Raw genomic sequence first — 20175 nt, 5'->3', positions numbered from 1 at the left:
AGTGAGAGGAACCGCAATCCTGGAGAAATCCTAAATGAATCTTCGATAATATCCGGCCAACCCTAGGAAACTCCTGAACTCCGAAGGGGATCTCGGTACCTCCCAGCTCATCACCGCCTCAATCTTGGCCGGATCGACCAATATCCCATTCTGGTTGACAAGGTGCCCTAGAAACTAGACCTCCCGTAACCAAAAATCACACTTGGAGAATTTGGCGTACAGCCTCTCCGATCTCAGAACTCTGAGGATCTCCCTCAAATGCTCCTCACGTTGCTCTCTGGACCTCAAATACACCAATATATCATCGATGAACATGATCACCGAACGATCCAACATCGGCCTGCACGCCCTGTTCATTAGATCCATGAATGCTATCGGTGCATTGGTGAGCCCGTAAGGCATCACCACGAACACGTAATGCCCATAACGAGTCCTAAACGCTGTCTTCTAGATATCCTCATCACGCACCCTCATCTGATGATATCCAGACCTCAAATCAATCTTGGAGAACCAAGACGCTCCCTGCAACTGATCGAACAAATCGTCGATCCTCGGTAAGGGGTAACGTTTTTTGACATGTATTGTTGATTTCAATTGAGTACATACCAGATGTAGAACCAGTTGCTTTGGCTTTTTCTTCTTTCACAACTTGAAGGTATTTTGGGCAACATATCTTTAAATGCCCATTTTGGCCATAATGAATGAAAACGACCTCTTTCAGATTAATGACAGTGGGATTTTATAGTTAGCTTTCCCGTTTGACCCACCATTAGACTGTCTGATGTGAGTTTTCACTTTCCATTCTGGTTGGATGATAGATTTCCTTTTCTTTCCCTTGCCTTGATGAATGGCCAGAACATGATGTCTCGCAACACTAAAGGAATAAGACTTCTTCATGCATGTTACAGTTACGGACTTGCACCAATGTTGCTTCTACGTTGTTCAAATGATATATCAAAATAAAATAAACTGATCATAACAACTTGACAAGGAATTAAGAGCCATATCATGGCCAACTCTTTGTCGCAATTCAAATTCAGCTTTTCCAATCTTTCCACGTGCCACTATATTTTTTGTACATGGGCACACAAAGATTCTTCTTCCTTGAGTTTCCACACCATTAGGGCTTTGACAATCTCACGACATTCTTGCCTAGCTTTCTTGTGAAACATTTCACTAAAAGTTATGTTCATTTCATATGATCAATAGTTATCATGAATTTTTTGCAAATCTAAGACCATCGTAGCAATCATGATGCTAACAACTTTTGTGGCCGTCAATGTTTTGTTATTGGCAACTATTTCATTTGGAGTAGCGGTATTTGTATTTATCTCAGAAATTGAATATCAAGAAAAAACACTTTGTTTTCATATGGAAGAGTCATATATCAATGTCTACCTTTTAAACAAAGACATATTTGTCTTAAATTTATTTGTAAACTTGTTTCATCTCCTGCTGGATCTAGATACGATGTTTCTATTTTTTTTAGTGGCAACAAACCATCATAACTTGATAATTCTTGCGGATATAATAGCATAAATTTTTGTTGTCATCCATGTTTAGCGGTAGCACTAGTATGTGTTTTGACATATTATTCCTTATAAAAGGTAGTTCACTACGATCATTAATATTTCTCAGGCGTCCGGCAAAAGTCGATAGCCACAGGTCCAAAGTTGATTTATAACATGTTATGTTAACAATACATTATCTATTAGAGTATACGGTATGGACAATAAGAAGTGCAATTTTTGCTGATGTGACACCTCATAATCTAGTCATAACAAGATGAACACTTTCCGTCCTTCTTGTTAAAAGAATGTTATGACATATCTTGTTGTGACGAGCACAAGAAGCAACTTTAATTGATTGTTGCCTTTATCAACCAATCAAATCATTTTATTTCTTTATCTCTCTTAAAATGTTATAACATGGGAACACCATTTCCCCCTTGATGTTATGGTGGTGTTATAGATGAGGTGTCATATGAATTTGGTGTTATAATGTGACGTATACATAATACTCTTATTAAGAATAGATTATGTAATACAGCTTACCAACATCGTCCTTCAATACAACAGGAAAATCAAAACAGACACATTACTAAAACAGACACACATTAACCAATATTATATATTATGATAAAATTCACGCAGCAGTCTTCGTTGCCTTAATGTCCCCACCAGAGCTCTCTTGGCCCATGATATCAATAACCCTAGATTGTTTCTTCTCGTGAGCCAACTTCGGCACCTTGATCTTCAACACGCCGTCTTCAAGATGTGCCATTATCTTCTCCATGTCCACATTCCCCGGCAACCGGAACTGCCTCCAGAACTTACCACTCGTCCTTTCCGCCCTATGCCACTTATCACCGTCGACTTCCTCCTCAGCCTTCCTCTCTCCGCTCACCTTCAAGACTCTGCTCTCTTCAACCTCGATCTTTATGTCCTCCTTCTTCAACCCTGGTACATCCAAGGATATCTCGTGATGTCCGGATGTCTCCTTCCAGTCGGCTCGTGCCAAGTTGATCGTTTCAAGGTTTTTCGGAAGCTGAAGTGGGTTATGTTCCAGAACCTTGAATGGGTCTTCGGTTGGGATCATCATGTCCCAAAGAGGTCTGTTGTAGGGGATTAGAGCCTCTGTTTTTGTAGGTAAGCTTATCGTAATCAATGCGATTAATGCTGTCAAAGCAAATAAGGTGATCTTATGCATTTTGGACATCGGCATTTTTGTGGTTTGTACTTTATAGAAGTGGGCTTTGTTGATTGAATCGAGAAATAGCAGATAGTGAATTTAAGTGTGTTTGATATGGTGCGACGTTTATTTGATTGTCGAGTTTTGAGTTGAATCAGGAATGTTGGGTTTATATAGGCGATGGGAAAAGGGTCTCTGGAGTCTTCCACCAGGAAGAGAAGATCTTTGTTTTTCGAGAGACTGCAAGAACGAAGACTGTATCTAGAAGTCTCGAGACAGGTATCGAATTAGCTTTTAAGTAAAAATAAAAAAATAAATTTTTATTTAATTAATTTTTTTTTTTTTTTTTTTGACACTTGATGAGCAGGAAGCTACACCCACACCCGAGACTAATTCCCATTTTTGTTTGGGAAATTTAGATGTACCGTTCTGTTTACAATTTATGGCCATCTTTTGATATTTCAATTCTTTGATAGATTGCGAAGTATTTATTTTTTTATTTTTTTTGATAATTATTAAATTGAAATTTATATTCTATTTAACTTTTTAAAATGTAAGTTTAATCAATTACCATAATACCATATTATTATTAGTCTATATTTTTTTCTTCTCTTTTTATACTTTTATAAATAAATATTTAACACCTATTAACTAACATTAGTTAAAAATTATAGATTACTTTAATTAAAAAATATTAAATCTAAAATACAAAGCTTAAAATACATTAATTTAAAAAGGATAAATTTTACAAAATTTTTATAACATTTTGATTTAGCATTTTTCTTATCAAATAGGACACTAATTTTATCAATGTGTTATAATATCGAAGCATCAAGCTGAACACTGCAAATCCATACATAAAGGTGATACGACAACATGAAAGAAAAGCATGACAACTTAGCACGGTAAGCCTATAGCTTACTAAGCTAGTTCTGCTTATTGGATGCAAACCGATTCTGGAAACTAAAGAAACCAATATATTATAGCAAGAAAATCATTCGTACGTATCCTTATGTAAAATCGAAGGAAATACGAAAAATGTAATATTATTATATTGAAGGGTACTACCCTGCAACCTATGGATAACTTCATAACACAGTTAAAGAAGCAAGTACCTGGACTCTCTCATCTGTATATACGAAGCTCGATATACATCAGTAAGGCCAACAGTTTCTCACCCTACGCGATTTAGCAATGCTCCTAATCGACATCCAACTTAGGGAAAGGAGAGCAATATCTGTGTCCATCCATCGATATTGCTTTTTAACCTAGCATATGTTTACCTTTTTGTAGTGTGCCTTCATGTTTGTGAATTAGAAGAGGACACTACTAATTTATTATCATGCATCCAGCCTCCGAGAGGCTATGTAGCAACATTGACACTATCTGTATTAAACATGCAAGAAAAACTACAAATCTCACATTCTTAGTTAGACTCACCCTTTATTCATATTAGCTTAATCCCACTATTCACTCCAACTACAATGACAACACCAAGCACCACACCATCATCGATAACTCTAACACCCGCAAATTTGGGCTACTCAATTAAGATATAATAAGCGTTAAAAATGATTTTTTTTATATATATATAAAAGATTATCTAGGATAAAATCTTAACAAAAGTAATAGTTAGGGTCAACAATTGTAACATATTTGACATAATAAAGAGGAATTATATGAATATATTGTGTTTCATGATTATTATAATATAATAAAATAGGTAAAATTAGCCAAATCGCTCGTAAATCGTAAAAATAAGTGCGCCAAAACATATATATATATATATATATATATATATATATATATATATATGTATGTATATATTATGTTTAGAAAGTACACGTCTTCCTGGTCCTGAAAATATAAATTTCATAGAAATCCGACTCCGTATAAATTAGATATGATTTTTATAAGATATAACAGTGAACCACGCACAATGAATACACGACGTAAAAAGCTACGAAGAATGGTTAATTTTTAGCTAAAGCCACCAAAAAGAAAAACGTGGTACTCTTTAAAAAAGAATTTTAAGAAAAAGAATGCAAAAAACGGAGTCTGAACGAGATAGTTATGATTTTAACAAAATCATTTAATTTTATAAAAATAAGGACAAAAAATAAATTCAAAATTTGTCAGTGGAGTCTAACGAAAGTTGTAGATCTCATCGATAGCTACCCGTGAATATAAAGTACGTCAAAAATCGTAGTTCTTATGAACGATTTATAATAACATATATACGTATTCATATAAAGTATAAATCATATATAAGTATACATACACACATAGACATATATATATATATATATATATATATATACAGAGAGAGAGAGAGAGAGAGTTAGGTTCAAATGTGGATTGACATCTGTTATGTGGACGTGTGGATAATGCTATTCTGTGAGAATTACAAAGAAAATATGTTATTTGATAATATAAATACGTCCAATCTTATATAATTATTTTAATTATTAAGCATTTTCACTAATTAAATCGTCTATAAAGTTATTATACATTTTTTTTAATTATTCTCATTCTGTCATAATGTTATCAGGATGTTTATTGAGTCGTATTCTATAAGAATTAAAATAAATAAAAAACGATGAATGAGAACAAAAATGAATTAAAATTGGTGACAATCCATTAAAATACCAATAGTTCTGTGAAATTGAATGTATTCACATTACTAAACAACATATTATGTTAGTAATTTTCATAAAATAGTATTATCCACACGTCCATACAATAGTTGTCCATCCACATTATAACCTAGCCCTATATATATATATATATATATATATATATATATATATATATATATATATATATATCATTAGAAAGGTATCGATGATGCGGTCGTTATAAGACTAATGTTGACTACTTTCGACATTAGTTTAGTACAAATATCATTAAATCTATTTTAAATAGTATTATAAAAGGGTGTTCAGTCGCTTAAATAACTATGGGGGTGGTTTTTGAAAATTCAATTATTATAAATATAAAGCTCTAGGCTGTCATATTTCTTGCACCATTCTTTTGATTTAAGAGTCTTTTTTCTTCTTATCCCCGAGCATTTCAGTCCCTCATGATTCGACTTCTCTTTATATAGTTTTACTATAGTAAGGTGAGCGCTGAAGCGCTACAAGAATCTTTTTAGAAAAAAAAAATTAGCGATGAAGTTCTGACCATAGAGTTCTAAGTTTTCGCTAGAAATCTTATAAGTTGAGCTACACCTATTATGCTTTAAATTTAACTTATGTTCAATGTTGTAAAAATCCCGATTAGGTCCTGAATAATCCCTAGGCGCTACTCGACCGATTAGAGAGCGCCTAGAGATTAATTCATGCATACAAAATGACTGAAACAGCAGAAACCGACTAAATTTTAACAGTTTGAAGAAGTTATATCTCAATAGAACTATTTGAGATATGATTAGTGTTGTATTTATCATATTAACCTATTTTGTTATGATATTAGAGGTATTTATGAACTTTTGTATGTTATTAGTCCTATTTAATTTTTTAAAATCTAACAAATTAGCAATTAATGGTCCCCGATTAATCTCCGCCCAACCGATTAATCCCTTAACCCCAGTCCACCGACAAGCTAACGTCGAGCGATTATTACAACACTGCTTATGTTTAAATTCGTTATCATTATTATGAACCTATAAACAAGATTTATCAGTGATTCCAAGTTGTTTTACTGATTGATCTACTTTCGGGGATTATGTCTAGGATGTGATTTAGCGAGGTGTTCAAAGTGGGATTTTGAAACCGTATACTTCTTATACCAAACAGACCCTACCTCTGATATGATCTTGTCTGGTTGTTCCTTACTTGATAGATATTGAAGTAGACTTTGAATTAATGATGAATCTAGACTAATAATTAGTCGCAATAAACATTAGACTAAAACTTAGTGATAATAATACTAGGTTACGTCAAAGGAAAAAGACAATTGCTAGAAGCAAAGCGTTGCCTGAATTTCGAGTCATCACTTTAACAAGTAAGTGCATAGTTACCTATAAATATATTGGGTAAGTATTGGTAGATGAATGATGAGAGATGAGAGATGATATAGATTATGAGAGGTGAAAGATAATGAGAAGTCTTGACTTTAACGATGATCCAGTCATCTAGCACATGACGACCACATACTATTCTACACAGTCCAGTGAAATGCTAGCAGGCTCGCAACCTGTAGGTGTTTGTGAACGATGTGTTCACCAAATGTACTCTAAAAACCCTGGCAGCTATGCACTTAGTGCCTTACAAATGAACATTGGAAGTTGTGCCTAATACATAACATCGACATCTATGGACTTAGTGCATATTTGATAAAACAGCGATGGAAGTCGTGCCTATTCTTAAGACAATCCTTAAGAATAAATAAATGAAGAATATATTATTCTTAGGATATATCCTTCAGAATAAAGAAGATAACGGGGATGGAAAATTGGGTTAATTGTTTGACGATTAAACATAATAATTATATTATTGTGGGTTGAAAACTCTATGTACTCACAAGATTTCCTAACCTGACCCACTCAGTTTATTGTATCACAGGTGGCTATATAAAAGATACATTCTGTTGAGAGATTCAAGGAGTATTAGGTCAGTAGTTTAGTTACTATAAGGCATGTAATATTTCTTTATGCTTATGTTTCTGAATTGACGATGACATCCCGATGTTTAATAAATAAATATATATTACTTCGGAAATGCTTTGATAACATCGTTATCATGTTTTCTGGGAACAAATTCCATAATACTATTCTTCAAAAAGGATGCTCTGATTTTTAAATAAGCATAAACAAATCAGTCTTTTCTAGCCGTGAAAAATGAGGATGTCACAGGTTGTATTAGAGCATTAGTTTAAGCGAACTAGGAATGTGTAGGAAATTTCTAGACTTAAACTTAGAATGTTAAGCAATGATTGTGAGATGAGTGTCTGCTATATTTCGGAAGGATGCCTAAATAGACACAAGTACTAGCTTATTTAGGGAAGATACCTAAATTGATTTTATGTGCAAAATTATTTATGCTATTAGATGCCTTATATGATTTATGATTCTATTGTTTGATCGGATGTATGGCCTATTGCCTACCTGATCTGGAAATTTTGTGTGTTTAGGTTTCTAAACATTTAATTACGGTATTAGAACTGGCATGTAACTTTTCAGAGTAATAAAGAGGATTAAACATCAAAACCTTCTCTATCTATTTCCTCGTCCCGATATGTTGAACTCCTTCTTTGGTGTACAAAACGTCATGGTGAATACTCGTTGCGGACTAGGAAATATCAACGAAAGACAACAACCTGAGCATACGCATGTTATGGGTTATGCACCGGTCATTGCACCTGCACCCGAACCTATTACAATGGAAGAAGTTCAGGCAATGATGTGAACCATGCTAGACTGATCAATGAAAGAAATAAGGAGGCTTATGATAATGAAGGATAACTATCAGAAGACATCGTAAGAGTGGTATCTTGCCATTAGAATACATCTAATAAAATAACAATATATCCCGAGGTGTACGGTACGTCTGAAGTATACATCAGATTAGTGGGATGATCGAACTTTTGGTGTAATTCCTGAACTCATCCCATCGTATGGCGTTTCCACCACCAACCAAGTTGAAGCTGAATTACTATTGAAGATTCGCATGGAAGAAGTCCTAGTAAAGTCTAGGAAAATCTTATGATTGTTTGGACACATTCGTATGTGTTAAATTGTTTTTGTGAAAGTAACTTAGTGGACTACAAGATAATACTTGGGACGAGTATGAGTAGGTGTGAAAGTTAATAGATGCCTATACTACCGGAAGCACATGACTCGCACTTGGATCAGGGAAAGTCACAAGGTTACCAAGGTTCTAGTAATTGATTATGTTTTGTTCATGTATGTCGTTACCATCGTATCGTTAATGAGTAAGAAAATATTTGTTATTTCGACCCTAGTGGTCATATCAAATGGAGTCCGACCAATATAAGTATGTTACGTGTTTTAGAGAACTAAGTTCGATGTAGGATCCAAATTAAACCAAAAGAATGAAGTATGAGATAATCGAATCAATCAATAGAAGCATCACAATCGCAGTTATGGTATGAAGCTTGTAGCTAGAAGTGCTACATGTTAGAATGTGATTATATCACATTACAGCATGAAGTAAGGAATATTCCATTTTGGAATTTGACTAAAAAAGAGCTGAGTCTAAGCATTGCATCATACGAATTGAGGTCATTAGTGTTGGATTTGGTGTCTAAGCCCATAACTATAACTGGGATGTATTTAATAGGATGGATTTTTTAAGAATAAGGTTATTTTTCATTTATTAATATATTACAAGTATAATATATTAATATTATTTAATTAGTACTGATCAAGAATTAATTTGGAATTAATTTTGTGATCAAATGATACTAATTAAATATATAGGGATTGATTATGTAAATCAATGATTCTTGTAATGTGGGCCAATGATCCATGATTATGGGCTAAACTAATCCATGGATAGCCCATAGAGGTTAAACCCATGGAGCATGAGAATGTGAAAAGTCATGGGTTATTAGGGTTTACAAAGTGTAACCCTAGCATTTTCCACATTATAAATAGTGACCCGATAAGCCAAAATCGGCTAGACACACTCTTTGGAGTCGAGTATCTTATTCTTTTAAAGCCTCCTCTTGCATATTGGTGTTTGTAAACCATTAGAGGTATCACACTTGAAGTACTCAAGCTTTCAAAGGTCAAGAACTCTACCCTCCTCGAGAGGTATGCATCCAAACTAAGTTTTCTTAAATAACTTCAATTGTATGCTATCTAGGGTGAATGCTTTGGAAAAACAAAATGCATGTATAATTAGAGAAAACATAGATCCATAGCATTTAGGGTTTCATGTGCACCATAGGAGTCTTATAGTGCTCAAAACCCAACAGTGGTATCAGAGACTAGGATTGTTTTCTATTATATTTGATGCTTACTAGTTTTTCAAAGCTGAAAAAGTCAAAATTTTGGCACCTGACAGATGAATTCACCGAGTACATGAACAAACTCGATGAGTCCAGTTAGTAAACAGTTCAACTCGGCGAGTCAATTCATGCACTCGACGAGTTGAAGGCCTTGTCTTGGCCTGGTTTTGATTAGGAACACTACCACAAACTGTTCATCAACTACGGATGATGTCTGAGAATTTGAGTGAATTATGTTATCATCATGATTAGAAAATTCAGCGAGAATTTCCTCGATAACACAATTATTACTCAGATCATTAAGTTTACCAAAATGAGTTTGGATATCTTTAGGAAACGTTTTGTCCTTGACCGGAAACAAAAAGTTGTGGTCTGGAAGGACGTAGGGACATTCCGGGGTGAACCGGGGTGAAGAGTCCGTTACTGTTGGGTACCCATTGGACCAACCCCAATTGAAAGTGTTACCAACATTACCATTATTAACTAGATTTTCAGTGGCCTCAGTTTCATTAAAAAGCTTTTAATTTAAAAGATTTAAGCGTACAATTTCACGCTGTGCTAAATCGCTCTAATTTAAAGCTATCTCTAGTTGTGTTTCACTTAACATTCTAGCATCCTTTTCTAGAATAAAGTCTTTCTCTATCATTTCCATTTTGATTCTTTTATTATCCAAATGTCCTCTAACGTGGAACATCTCCCGCGAAGCGATGTTGTTCTCATCTAAGGCTTTATTGTAGTCTGTAAGGACGGCAGCACATGTGTAATTGAGCGTGTCCAAGAAAGGTTGATAGTCATGCATGCTATAATTTAAAGTTTGAATCATAAGTTTTACTTGTTCCACAATGATGGGAGTTCCATCTTTCACCATATAGAAATGGTTCTTCTTTAGCTTGGTTGAGCCGTCTTAATCAGCAGTTGCCACCATACAGATCTTGCCTTCTCCTTTACTGCGGTCGTCTTAATCTTCGTCTCCGAATGACCACACTTGATGATTCCTTTTCATTTGAGCAACATAAGCTTTTCCCTTTTCTTTGTCTTCCAGTTCTTGAGCCATTCTGAGATAAAAAGCTTTGTCTTTCACTACGTTTGCTTTGCAGTCCTTGGCAAAATGGTTTTCTTTATTGCACTTGTGACATATAACAATATCACTTTTGTCTTCTAAAGAAGTATCAGAGTCAGTTGATTGAGAATGCGGTGGTAAGTCTTTAGACTGTGTTTGCTGAGGCTGCGGAGGTAGTGGATTCTTGGTGGAACGAAGGTGATTGTTTTGAAAATTATGGTTGAAAGGTGGTCGGTTGTATTGTTGATTTTTACGAAATGAAGGTGGTAAGCGATTGAATTTTTGATTGACAAGGGTAATGGCATTTTGAAACTCTTCTTCATCGTTATATTCTGAGTCTGCTTCATATGACTGCGGTGATAAGTCATACAAGGTGGGATATGTTTGAGTGTGGGGTGATTGTGCTACAAGAGCAAGTGGAGCTCCGAAGTCTGAACAATCCTTGAGTACAGTGGACTCTTGAGCTTGCAATTCTCCATAGTGCTTATAGAGAGACAACGAGTGAATCTTCCTATCTCCTTGAACAATCATTTTGGCTGTTGTCCAATTTCTTCCTAATCCATTAAGGAACTGTAGATTTGTTTCATGATTCCTGCAGACAGTGCCAACATTGGACAGTTTTGTGACAATCAAGTTGAATCTTTTAAAGGAGTCTTCCAAACTTTCATCGGTGTGAGCTTTGAAGTTGTTGAACTCATTGAGTGCAGTTGTAAGCTTCTTGTCTTGAGCTTGCTCCGAGCCTTCATACAGATTTTTGAGAACATCCCAGATCTCTTATGCTGATTTGCAATTTATGATAATGTCGAAGTTGTCGGGAGCAACTCCCCATGAAATTTCATAAAAGGCAATAGCATCATTTTCCATCTTGTCGAGATCATCCTTGGTGGGACGGTTCAAGACTGGTTGACCTCCTCCTAGCCTTGATGTGGCTCCATCAGTTTGGACTTGTGTGAGGATTGGGACATGTGGTCCTTTTTCTATAGATCGCCATACATCTCTACCAAGTCTTCTGAGATATCTTTCCATCCTTTGTGACCAGTGATGATATTCATTCACACCCAGTATTGTGGCTTGATTTGAACCACCAACACTGTTGGAAACATTCCCTTATAACGACTGTGCCATGTTTTGAAGTTTGTTTTTTTTTGTTTTTAGAAATGAGCTTCAGTGGTATAGAAGGCTCTTCGAAAAATCAGAGTTCCGTTTTTCAAAAAGCAACCACTATGGCTCTGATACCAATTGTTGAGAGAAAAACTTTGAGATACACTTGAACAAACATTAGAACAAGTATATAGTGGAATAGTTAATATCTAAGGATCAAAAGCTCAACAGTAATATTAAGAGGTAGAAGTTAGAGAGTTAGTTGCGGAAAAGTAAATAAATATAAATGACAACAATTGTTATATCAAGTATACACATAAGCAAATTCATAACGAGGAATGCATTCAAACCAAGTTAATAAGTGAGATCAAACTTAGTGATTAAGTCACAAGAGACTTGCTCTGAAGAGATATGATGACTGATTATGAGAGTAAGAAGATTGAATAAGTAAGATAGAATGAGAATTTAGAGATGTGTATTAGAATTGGATGAGATAGATTCAGTATCTAGAATACATGAGAGTGAGTTCTATTTATAGAGACTCATAAAACTAACAAGTTTACAACTCTAAGAGTAGCCATGCAAGGTATACTGGACCATAGAGTGTTTTACATAGAAGATAAAGTAATCTAAATAAATATAGAGATTGCGGTGTTGAAGACTTCGGGTGGCGATAGACGAAGAGACTGCTTGACTACGGTGACATGGCGGCTGCAGTAGCTGAAGTTCAAGAGGGTCACTTTTTTTGGTTCAACACAAACAAGTATTTTAGAGAGAAAATCGAATTATGGATCAAATCAAGGAAAATTTGATTTCTAGAACATAAACTTTCTTAAGAACGAACAACCCACAACAATGAAGATTAACTCAAATGATGTAGTTATCATATATCAATTCTTTAGAGCTTGAAGAACACCTGATCTGATACCAAAGGAAGTGATCCTAATTATGATGACATGTGAAGAATTGAAAAGATTTAGTGGATCATACAAACCAAGAACACCAAGAGTAAATAATCATGTTTAAGCTCCATTAGAATAGTAAGAGTACAATTGGGTTCGTTTTTTCTCTCACTAAACTAATACATACAAAATGCGTCTTACATAATGGGAGTTACTCACTTCCTAATTGTAGGAAAGATTCGACCCATTTACACATACAATAGGGTAAGCCACATCCAAGGAGAAATTTGCACCCTAACACAAATCCCTTTTCCTGGATTTCTCCATATTAAAAAAGTTCAATACGTTTCCAAGTATGTACTATGGCTAAGTCCAATGAGGCGTTTTTTTCTATACCTCAAAATCCTTATTCTAAGTATATAGGTCGCTTCCCATAGATCCTTCATAACGAAACACTTCCCAAGCCAAGATTTCACTTCTTGCAGATTCAAAATGTCATTTCCTATAAGGAGTATGTCATCAACATGTAATACTAGGAAAGTAACTGTACTCCTACTAGATTTTACGTACACATAGGACTCATCCTCACTCCTTAAGAGTCCAAACTCTTTAAATTTCTCATTAAAGTCAGTATTACCGTTAGTAGAGCTCATTCACAAAGTTGGTATATAAGGGGGGGAGGGGGTATAACGTTGTTGCATATAAAATGGCAGCTTAATGGGTGTCCACTCTCACCCACCGCTTCGTTGACTGGTGGAGGGTCGTTAGCCGAACGGGTAGGACAAAGACTATAATTCTCATTAAAAGTATAATGATAAATATAAAGTAATTAAATCCTTTATAAATTCCCAATCTTAGTTACTTTAGGAAAATGTGAAATTGATGCTAACCTATGAAATTACACTTTGCACCTTGCTAAAGTCGTTAATAGAGCATGTGTGGTTAACCGAAACACTAACTTGGACTTAAAAGGGTGGAAAATGGTGGTTTAAGGTTTATCATAGATCGGTGGAGTGTGTGTGGTTAACCGGCACATCAATTAGATGATAAAATTAAGAGTACCAAGTTAATTTGCATGGTTATTCACACCTTGTTTGTGATCCTCGGTATCCCGGTCACAAATTTGAAGGGAATAATCGAGATTTAAACATGCCATTGATTTGTTTAATGAATCTCAAAAGATCTCGGAGTTTCAATCCAATTAAAACCTAATAATCTATTTCGTTTTACATGGTGGAAATTGGTAAATCGTCATTTACCTACCTTCAAATATTTTGTGGCTTGGATTACGACATCCCTCTTTCAAGTTATAAAATATTGTGTTGGGTCCTAACCTTAATATTTCATTTGGGTGTCTTATTAAGGATTCTATATCTAGTCTAAATTTGTCTTTCTTCCTTTTCAGATGTCTTCCAACAATGCTGCTTCTGGCTCAAACCCTACTGACTCCTTCTCTCTCATGAACCTTTGTGGGAGATTCATTTTTGATGGAACTAATTTCAATGATTGAATTAGGAACATAAGGATGGTCACTCATTATAAGGACAAGGAATATGTCCTCGACAAGGAGCTTAAGGTCATTAATGAGTCTTCTGCTACTCCCAAGGAGATTGTTGAGTACACTAGCCATGAGAAGGATGTCACTAAGGTATCTTGTATCATGCTGGCTACCATGACAACAGAACTCTAGAAATCCTATGAAGATTTCTACCCTTATGAGATGCACCATGACCTGATGGAAAGATACCATCAGAGTGCTCGTCAGGAAAGGTATGAAATCATCACCTCCATGATAATAACAAAAATGAAGGATGGAGAGTCTATCATAGGCCACCTGCAGAAAATGAAAAAATTCATGGACCGTTTGCTAAAGTTAAATGTGAACTTTGATGAGGAGTTAGCAATTGATATTATTCTACACTCCTCTCCCTCCTGTTATGATCAGTTCCGCATGACCTATAATATGAACAAAGAGTAAGTCACACTTAGCAAACTTCAAGGACTTTTGAGGACTACTAAAAGTAGTCTCAAAGGTAAGAATGTTGTTACCACTCCTATCATCGACCCTATTCTGCCAATCGGGCAAGGTAAAGGGAAAATAGGAAGACCGCTTCAAAGGGTACCAAGGGGAAGTCTCTTGATTGCTCCTCTTCGAGTGGAACCAAAGGTGGTTATGTCACTCCCTCTTCCAACCCGAAGGATGCATAATTCTTCTGTTGTTAGGAAAACGGGAACTGGAAGTGATGCTGCCCCAAGTACTTGCATGATGTGAAGGATGGGAATGTAAAACCCACCCATGCAGGTATTTACACTATGTTGTCTAATAACTCACCGCATACTAGTTCTTGGGTCCTTGATACAGGGTGTGGAATTCACATTGGTTCTGATTTGCAGGGCCTAAAAAGAATTGAGAATGTGGAGCACGGGAAGATAAACATGATCATCGGGAATAAGAAAGCTTCACCTGTTACCAAGATTAGAGTTTATTCTTTATTGCTTAGTAGTGGGTGAATATTAGATTTGAATAAATATTGTTACTCGTCTGAAATGGCGAGAAATATTATTTCCTTTCATGGCTTGTACAAACAAGGATTTACTTTTTCATTTGATAATGAATGTGGTGGTATTACTGCTTTTTATTAATGGTGTTTTTTATTTTAAAGCATTACCTTGTGATGGTGTATATGAAACTGTGTCGGTTGTAGACAACTTAGGAAATAATGTATTGCATATTGATTCTTCCACTAGTTCGGATAAGCCATCCTTGTGGCATTGTCGTCTTGGACATGTCAACAAGAAGCACATAGGCCAATTCCAAAAGGCTGGAGTCTTGGAGTCATTTGACTTAAAGTCAGATGATAGTTGCAAATCTTGTTTACTTGGAAAAATAACAAAATCACCCTTCACTGGTACTTGTGCTAAGGGTGAGGGTTTGTTGGATCTCATACACACCGATGTGTGTAGACCCTTCAGAACCTCTACAAGGGATGCTAACTGCTTCTATCTGACTTTTAAGGATGATTACAGTAGATATGGATATGTCTACTTATTCAAGCATAAGTCAGAAACCTTTGAGAAATTCAAAGAGTTTAAAAAAGAAGTGGAGAATTAGTTAAGTAGGAAGATAAAGATGCTCTGATCCGATCAAGGTGGTGAGTATCTTAGTATCGAGTTCCTTGACTATCTTAATGAATGTGCAATTGTTTCACAATTGACACCTCGTAGGACACCATAGTTGAATGGTGTGGCTGAGAGGCGCAATCGAACCTTGTTAGACATGGTTCGTTCCATGATGAGTCAAGCTTCGTTAATAATCTCATTCTGGGGGTATGCCTTAGAGACTTCCGCTTATATACTTAATCTAGTCCCTAGTAAGAAATTTTCCAAAACACCTTAAAAGATTTGGACTGGGAAAGTTCCCACTTTAGACCACATCAAGATTTGGAGTTGCGAGGCTTTCGTGAGGCGTGAGACTCACGACAAGCTTGAACCTCGAAGTGAGCGGTGTATTTTCATTGGCTACCCACATAAATCTTTTGGTTATCTCTTCTATAGACCGAGTCACAATGTTGTCTTCGTGGTGAGGTGAGGAGTCTTTCGTGAGAGAGAATTCATAAGCCAAGGAAACAGTGGGAGGCAAATTGACCTTGAAGAACTTCAAGAGTCAAGCGGTGAAGGAACCTTAAACAATAGCAATCAACCTGAGGAGGAAACTCTTGTTGAGCCGATTGATGAGTCCGTACCTCTAAGGCGTTCCACAAGAGTTAAGAGCACACCTGATTTTTATTATGGTTTCCATATTTCTACATGAGGTGATTCAGTTAGTAGTGAAAGTATACTGGTAAATTTGGATGAACCTAACAACTTTAAGGAAGCCATGGCAGACCCTGAGTCTGCCAAATGGAAAGAAGCTATGGACAGCACGATTCGGTCCATGTATGACAATCAAGTTTGGAACTTGGTTGACAATGTACCGGGTCATAAGATAGTCGGGTGCAAACGGATCTTCAAAAAGAAGATCGATATGGATGGGACGGTACACACTTATAAGGTGCGACTTGTTGGGAAGGGTTGTACTCAAACTCCGGGAGTTGACTATGATGAGACCTTCTCACCAGTCGCGAAGATTAAGTATATTAGGGTTATGGTAGCCATTGCTGCATTTCATGATTATGAAATATGGAAAATGGATATCAAAACCGCTTTCCTTAATGGAAAGTTGGTTGAGTATGTTTACATGAGTCAGCCAGAGGGTTTTGTTGATGCAAAGTACCCTAATGGATTGTGTAAGCTTGAGAAATCCATCTATGGATTAAAACAAGCATCTTGAAGATGAAATCTTTATTTTGATGAGAAAGTCAAAGAGTTTGGCTTTTCGAGGAGCAAGGATGAGTTCGGTGTATATGTTAAGGCTAGTGGGAGTATAGTTAGCTTTTTGGTATTGTATGTGGTGGGAGTATAGTTAGCTTTTTGGTATTGTATGTGGATGACATACTACTCATAGGAAATAACATCCCAACCTTGTAGGAGGTTAAGTCCTCGATTGGGAAGTGGTTCGCTATGAAGGACCTTGGAGAAGCTACCTATATCCTAGGGATAAGGATATTGAGAGATAGGAGTAACAGACTAATTGGACTTAGTCAAATTACCTACTTGGATAAGGCGTTGAAAAGATTCAGTATTCAGGATTCCAAGAAAGGTGATTTCGGAATCTAGAGTAACACCAAACAGAGTAAGACTTAGAGCCTGAGTACAGAGACTGAGATGGCTAAGATGAGTCGAGTACCATATGCTTCTGATGTAGGCTCGATCATGTATGCTATGAATTGTACTCTCCCTGATGTGGCCTTTTCTTTAGGCATGGTCAGCAGATATCAAGGGAATCCTGGAAAGGCTCAGTGGACTGCGGTAAAGAATCTTCTCAAGTACCTACGGAGGACTAAGGACTGGGTCCTTACCCTTGGTGGGAATGATGACTTGAGAGTAGTGGGGTATAGCGACGCTAGCTTTCAGACTGATAGGGATAATTTCACCTCTCAGTCGGGCTAGGTCTTTACCCTAAATGGCAGAGCAATTACTTGGAAAAGTTCCAAGCAGGAGATAGTAGTTGATTCAACTTGCGAATCAGAGTATATAGAAGCAAGCGAGGCGGAGAGTGAGGCAATATGACTAAAGAATTTCATTGGAGACCTTGGAGTTGTACCAACTATAAAGGAGCCTATGGAGATTTTCTATGATAACGAGAGTGTAGTTGCCTTAGCTAAGGAACCAAGGGATCACGACAGATCTAGGAACATCGAAATAAAATACCACTTCATTAGACATCGAATAGAAAAAGGAATCCTCGTCGCAAAGATGGTATCATCGGATGAGAACCCAACAGATCCCCTCACGAAGGGACCGTGTAGGGTTAAGCATTTACAACATGCAAGGCGCATTGGGCTGAAGGATGATATTAGTTCTAGTAATTGGATAGCTTTCAAAACTTGTAATAGTTGAAATGTAATTGACATTTTATGTTTAAATAGAAGGTGTTTTTATTTACTAGTATGGTACTGTCTTGTGTCAATCATTTACTATTTTTTCTTTTTTGCATGTTTTGACTTCTAGAATAATTATATTCAAACTATCCACATCCGATCATACTTTGGAAGTAGGTATTGAAATAATACTGTCATGAATTGGGTTTATAGATTTGCCTGAGTTGTATTAGACATAGCAATTGTTGATGCAACATTCATGAGTGCTCATAAGTTCTGAGTATTGGATTCAACCCACGCTAACTTGTATCACTTCATGGAATTTATCTCGAGTGATCGTGAGACGGTAATATCATATAAGTCTTCAAACCAAGAGATATGAGTTGTTGACTATTAGTTGGTTGTACATTGATAGTACGAAAACACATCAGTAACTTGATGTTATAAAACATGTTGTTGTGTACAATTTGATGATTAGTTAGTACAAGCATATGAGTCGAAGTTTATCTGTTCCTTTTAGTCCTTGGAAGATTAAAAGCTATATCTTGGGCCCCTCGATGATTTTGTTTTGACTTATGTGTCGGGCTCGGTCTGAACTGAATTGATGTGTTCGATTAAGTTCTATGTCAAACAAATCGGAAACCGGGAAACAAACTGCTGGACAATAAGTACGATGTCGTTCCATGTATTTTGTCCGACTTATATCTTGAATAAAGGATTATATGATCACTTATCTAAAATGACACAACTTAGTTCCGTGAGACTTTGAAAGAGCTACGATTGTTGGTCAGATCCTGAAATCATACTTGCAGCTATAGTTATTAGACTTATCCAAGTGGGAGACTGTTGGATAAGGTGTCTAAGTCTATAACTATATTTGGTATGTACTCGACCCGATTTTACATGGCCCATTTGGGTTGCATGGCATCGTAAAAATTTGGATAGACTTTTGTGAGAAGAGGATATTTATGGTTTATTAATATATTATAATTTTTAATATATTAATATGAATTATTTAATTAGTATTGATCAAGAGTTAGTTTGGAATTAATTTTGTGATCAAAAGAGACTAATTAAATAAATGGGTATTGATTTGGTAAATCATTAATTCTTATATAGTGGACTTATGATCCATAGTTCTTCATGATGGGCTAAACCCATGTGGTTACCCATGGATACTCCATGGAGGTTAAAACCCATGGATCGTGAGGAATGTGGAAACGCATGAGTTACATGGTGTAACCCTAATATGCACATTATATAAAGAAGCCTCATACTTGTAAAATCGGCACTTAAGAGATACTAGTGAGGGTAAGCCGATTTTGGTTCATAGTATTCTTCTCTCAAGTTATTCCAATTGTTGGTGGTGTTGTGTGAAGCATTTGAGGCATCACATTTGGGGTGCTAGGCTCACAAAGTCTTAAGGAATCCAAGCTACAAGAAAAGGTATGTCATTCTACTAGTTTTTATATACCCTAATCATATGCTAGTTAGGATGAAACCTTGGAAAAATGAAAGTTTGCATGTATAATAGAGAAAACATAGATCCAAGGTTTCTAGGGTTGGATGCACACCATAAGAGTGTTAGATTTCTCATAACCCATCAGTAACAACACACCATTGGACAAAGGATGACTTTTGAGAGAATATTCTTAGACTCAAATTGGCTCATGAACTCTTAGAACATCTAGTGCCCCATTTTGGATGCTAAGGGGCTTCTTATATAGTGTGGCAAGATTTGGGTTAACACCATGTAAACCCTAATGCCCATGAATCTTCATATTACCTAGGATCCATGGGTTAAACCTCCATGGACTATCTATGGACTATCATATTGGTTTAGCCCATCTTAAATAACATTTGGCCTACACTATAAGAATCATTGATTTAGCAAATCAATCCCCATATACTTTGTTAGTCTCTTTTGATCACAAAATTAATTCCAAATTAATTATTGATCATTATT

General features: G+C 36.0%; 1 protein-coding gene across 1 annotated transcript; it reads right to left on the bottom strand.

Moving 5' to 3' along the window:
- Positions 1–2030: 2030 nt before the first annotated feature.
- On the bottom strand, positions 2031–2916 carry LOC145073355 (18.1 kDa class I heat shock protein-like). The gene has a single exon (XM_079019903.1). The coding sequence runs from the start codon at positions 2722–2724 to the stop codon at positions 2146–2148; it is 579 nt and encodes a 192-aa protein (XP_078876029.1). The 5' UTR covers positions 2725–2916; the 3' UTR covers positions 2031–2145.
- Between the last annotated feature and the right edge of the window lie 17259 nt (positions 2917–20175).

Source organism: Lactuca serriola, chromosome 9 (genome assembly GCF_051521515.1).
Source record: "Lactuca serriola cultivar US96UC23 chromosome 9, Lser_US96UC23_V15, whole genome shotgun sequence".
NCBI lineage: Eukaryota > Viridiplantae > Streptophyta > Magnoliopsida > Asterales > Asteraceae > Lactuca > Lactuca serriola.
Note: the sequence above shows the minus strand (reverse complement) of the source record. Positions and strands in the feature narration are given on the sequence as shown.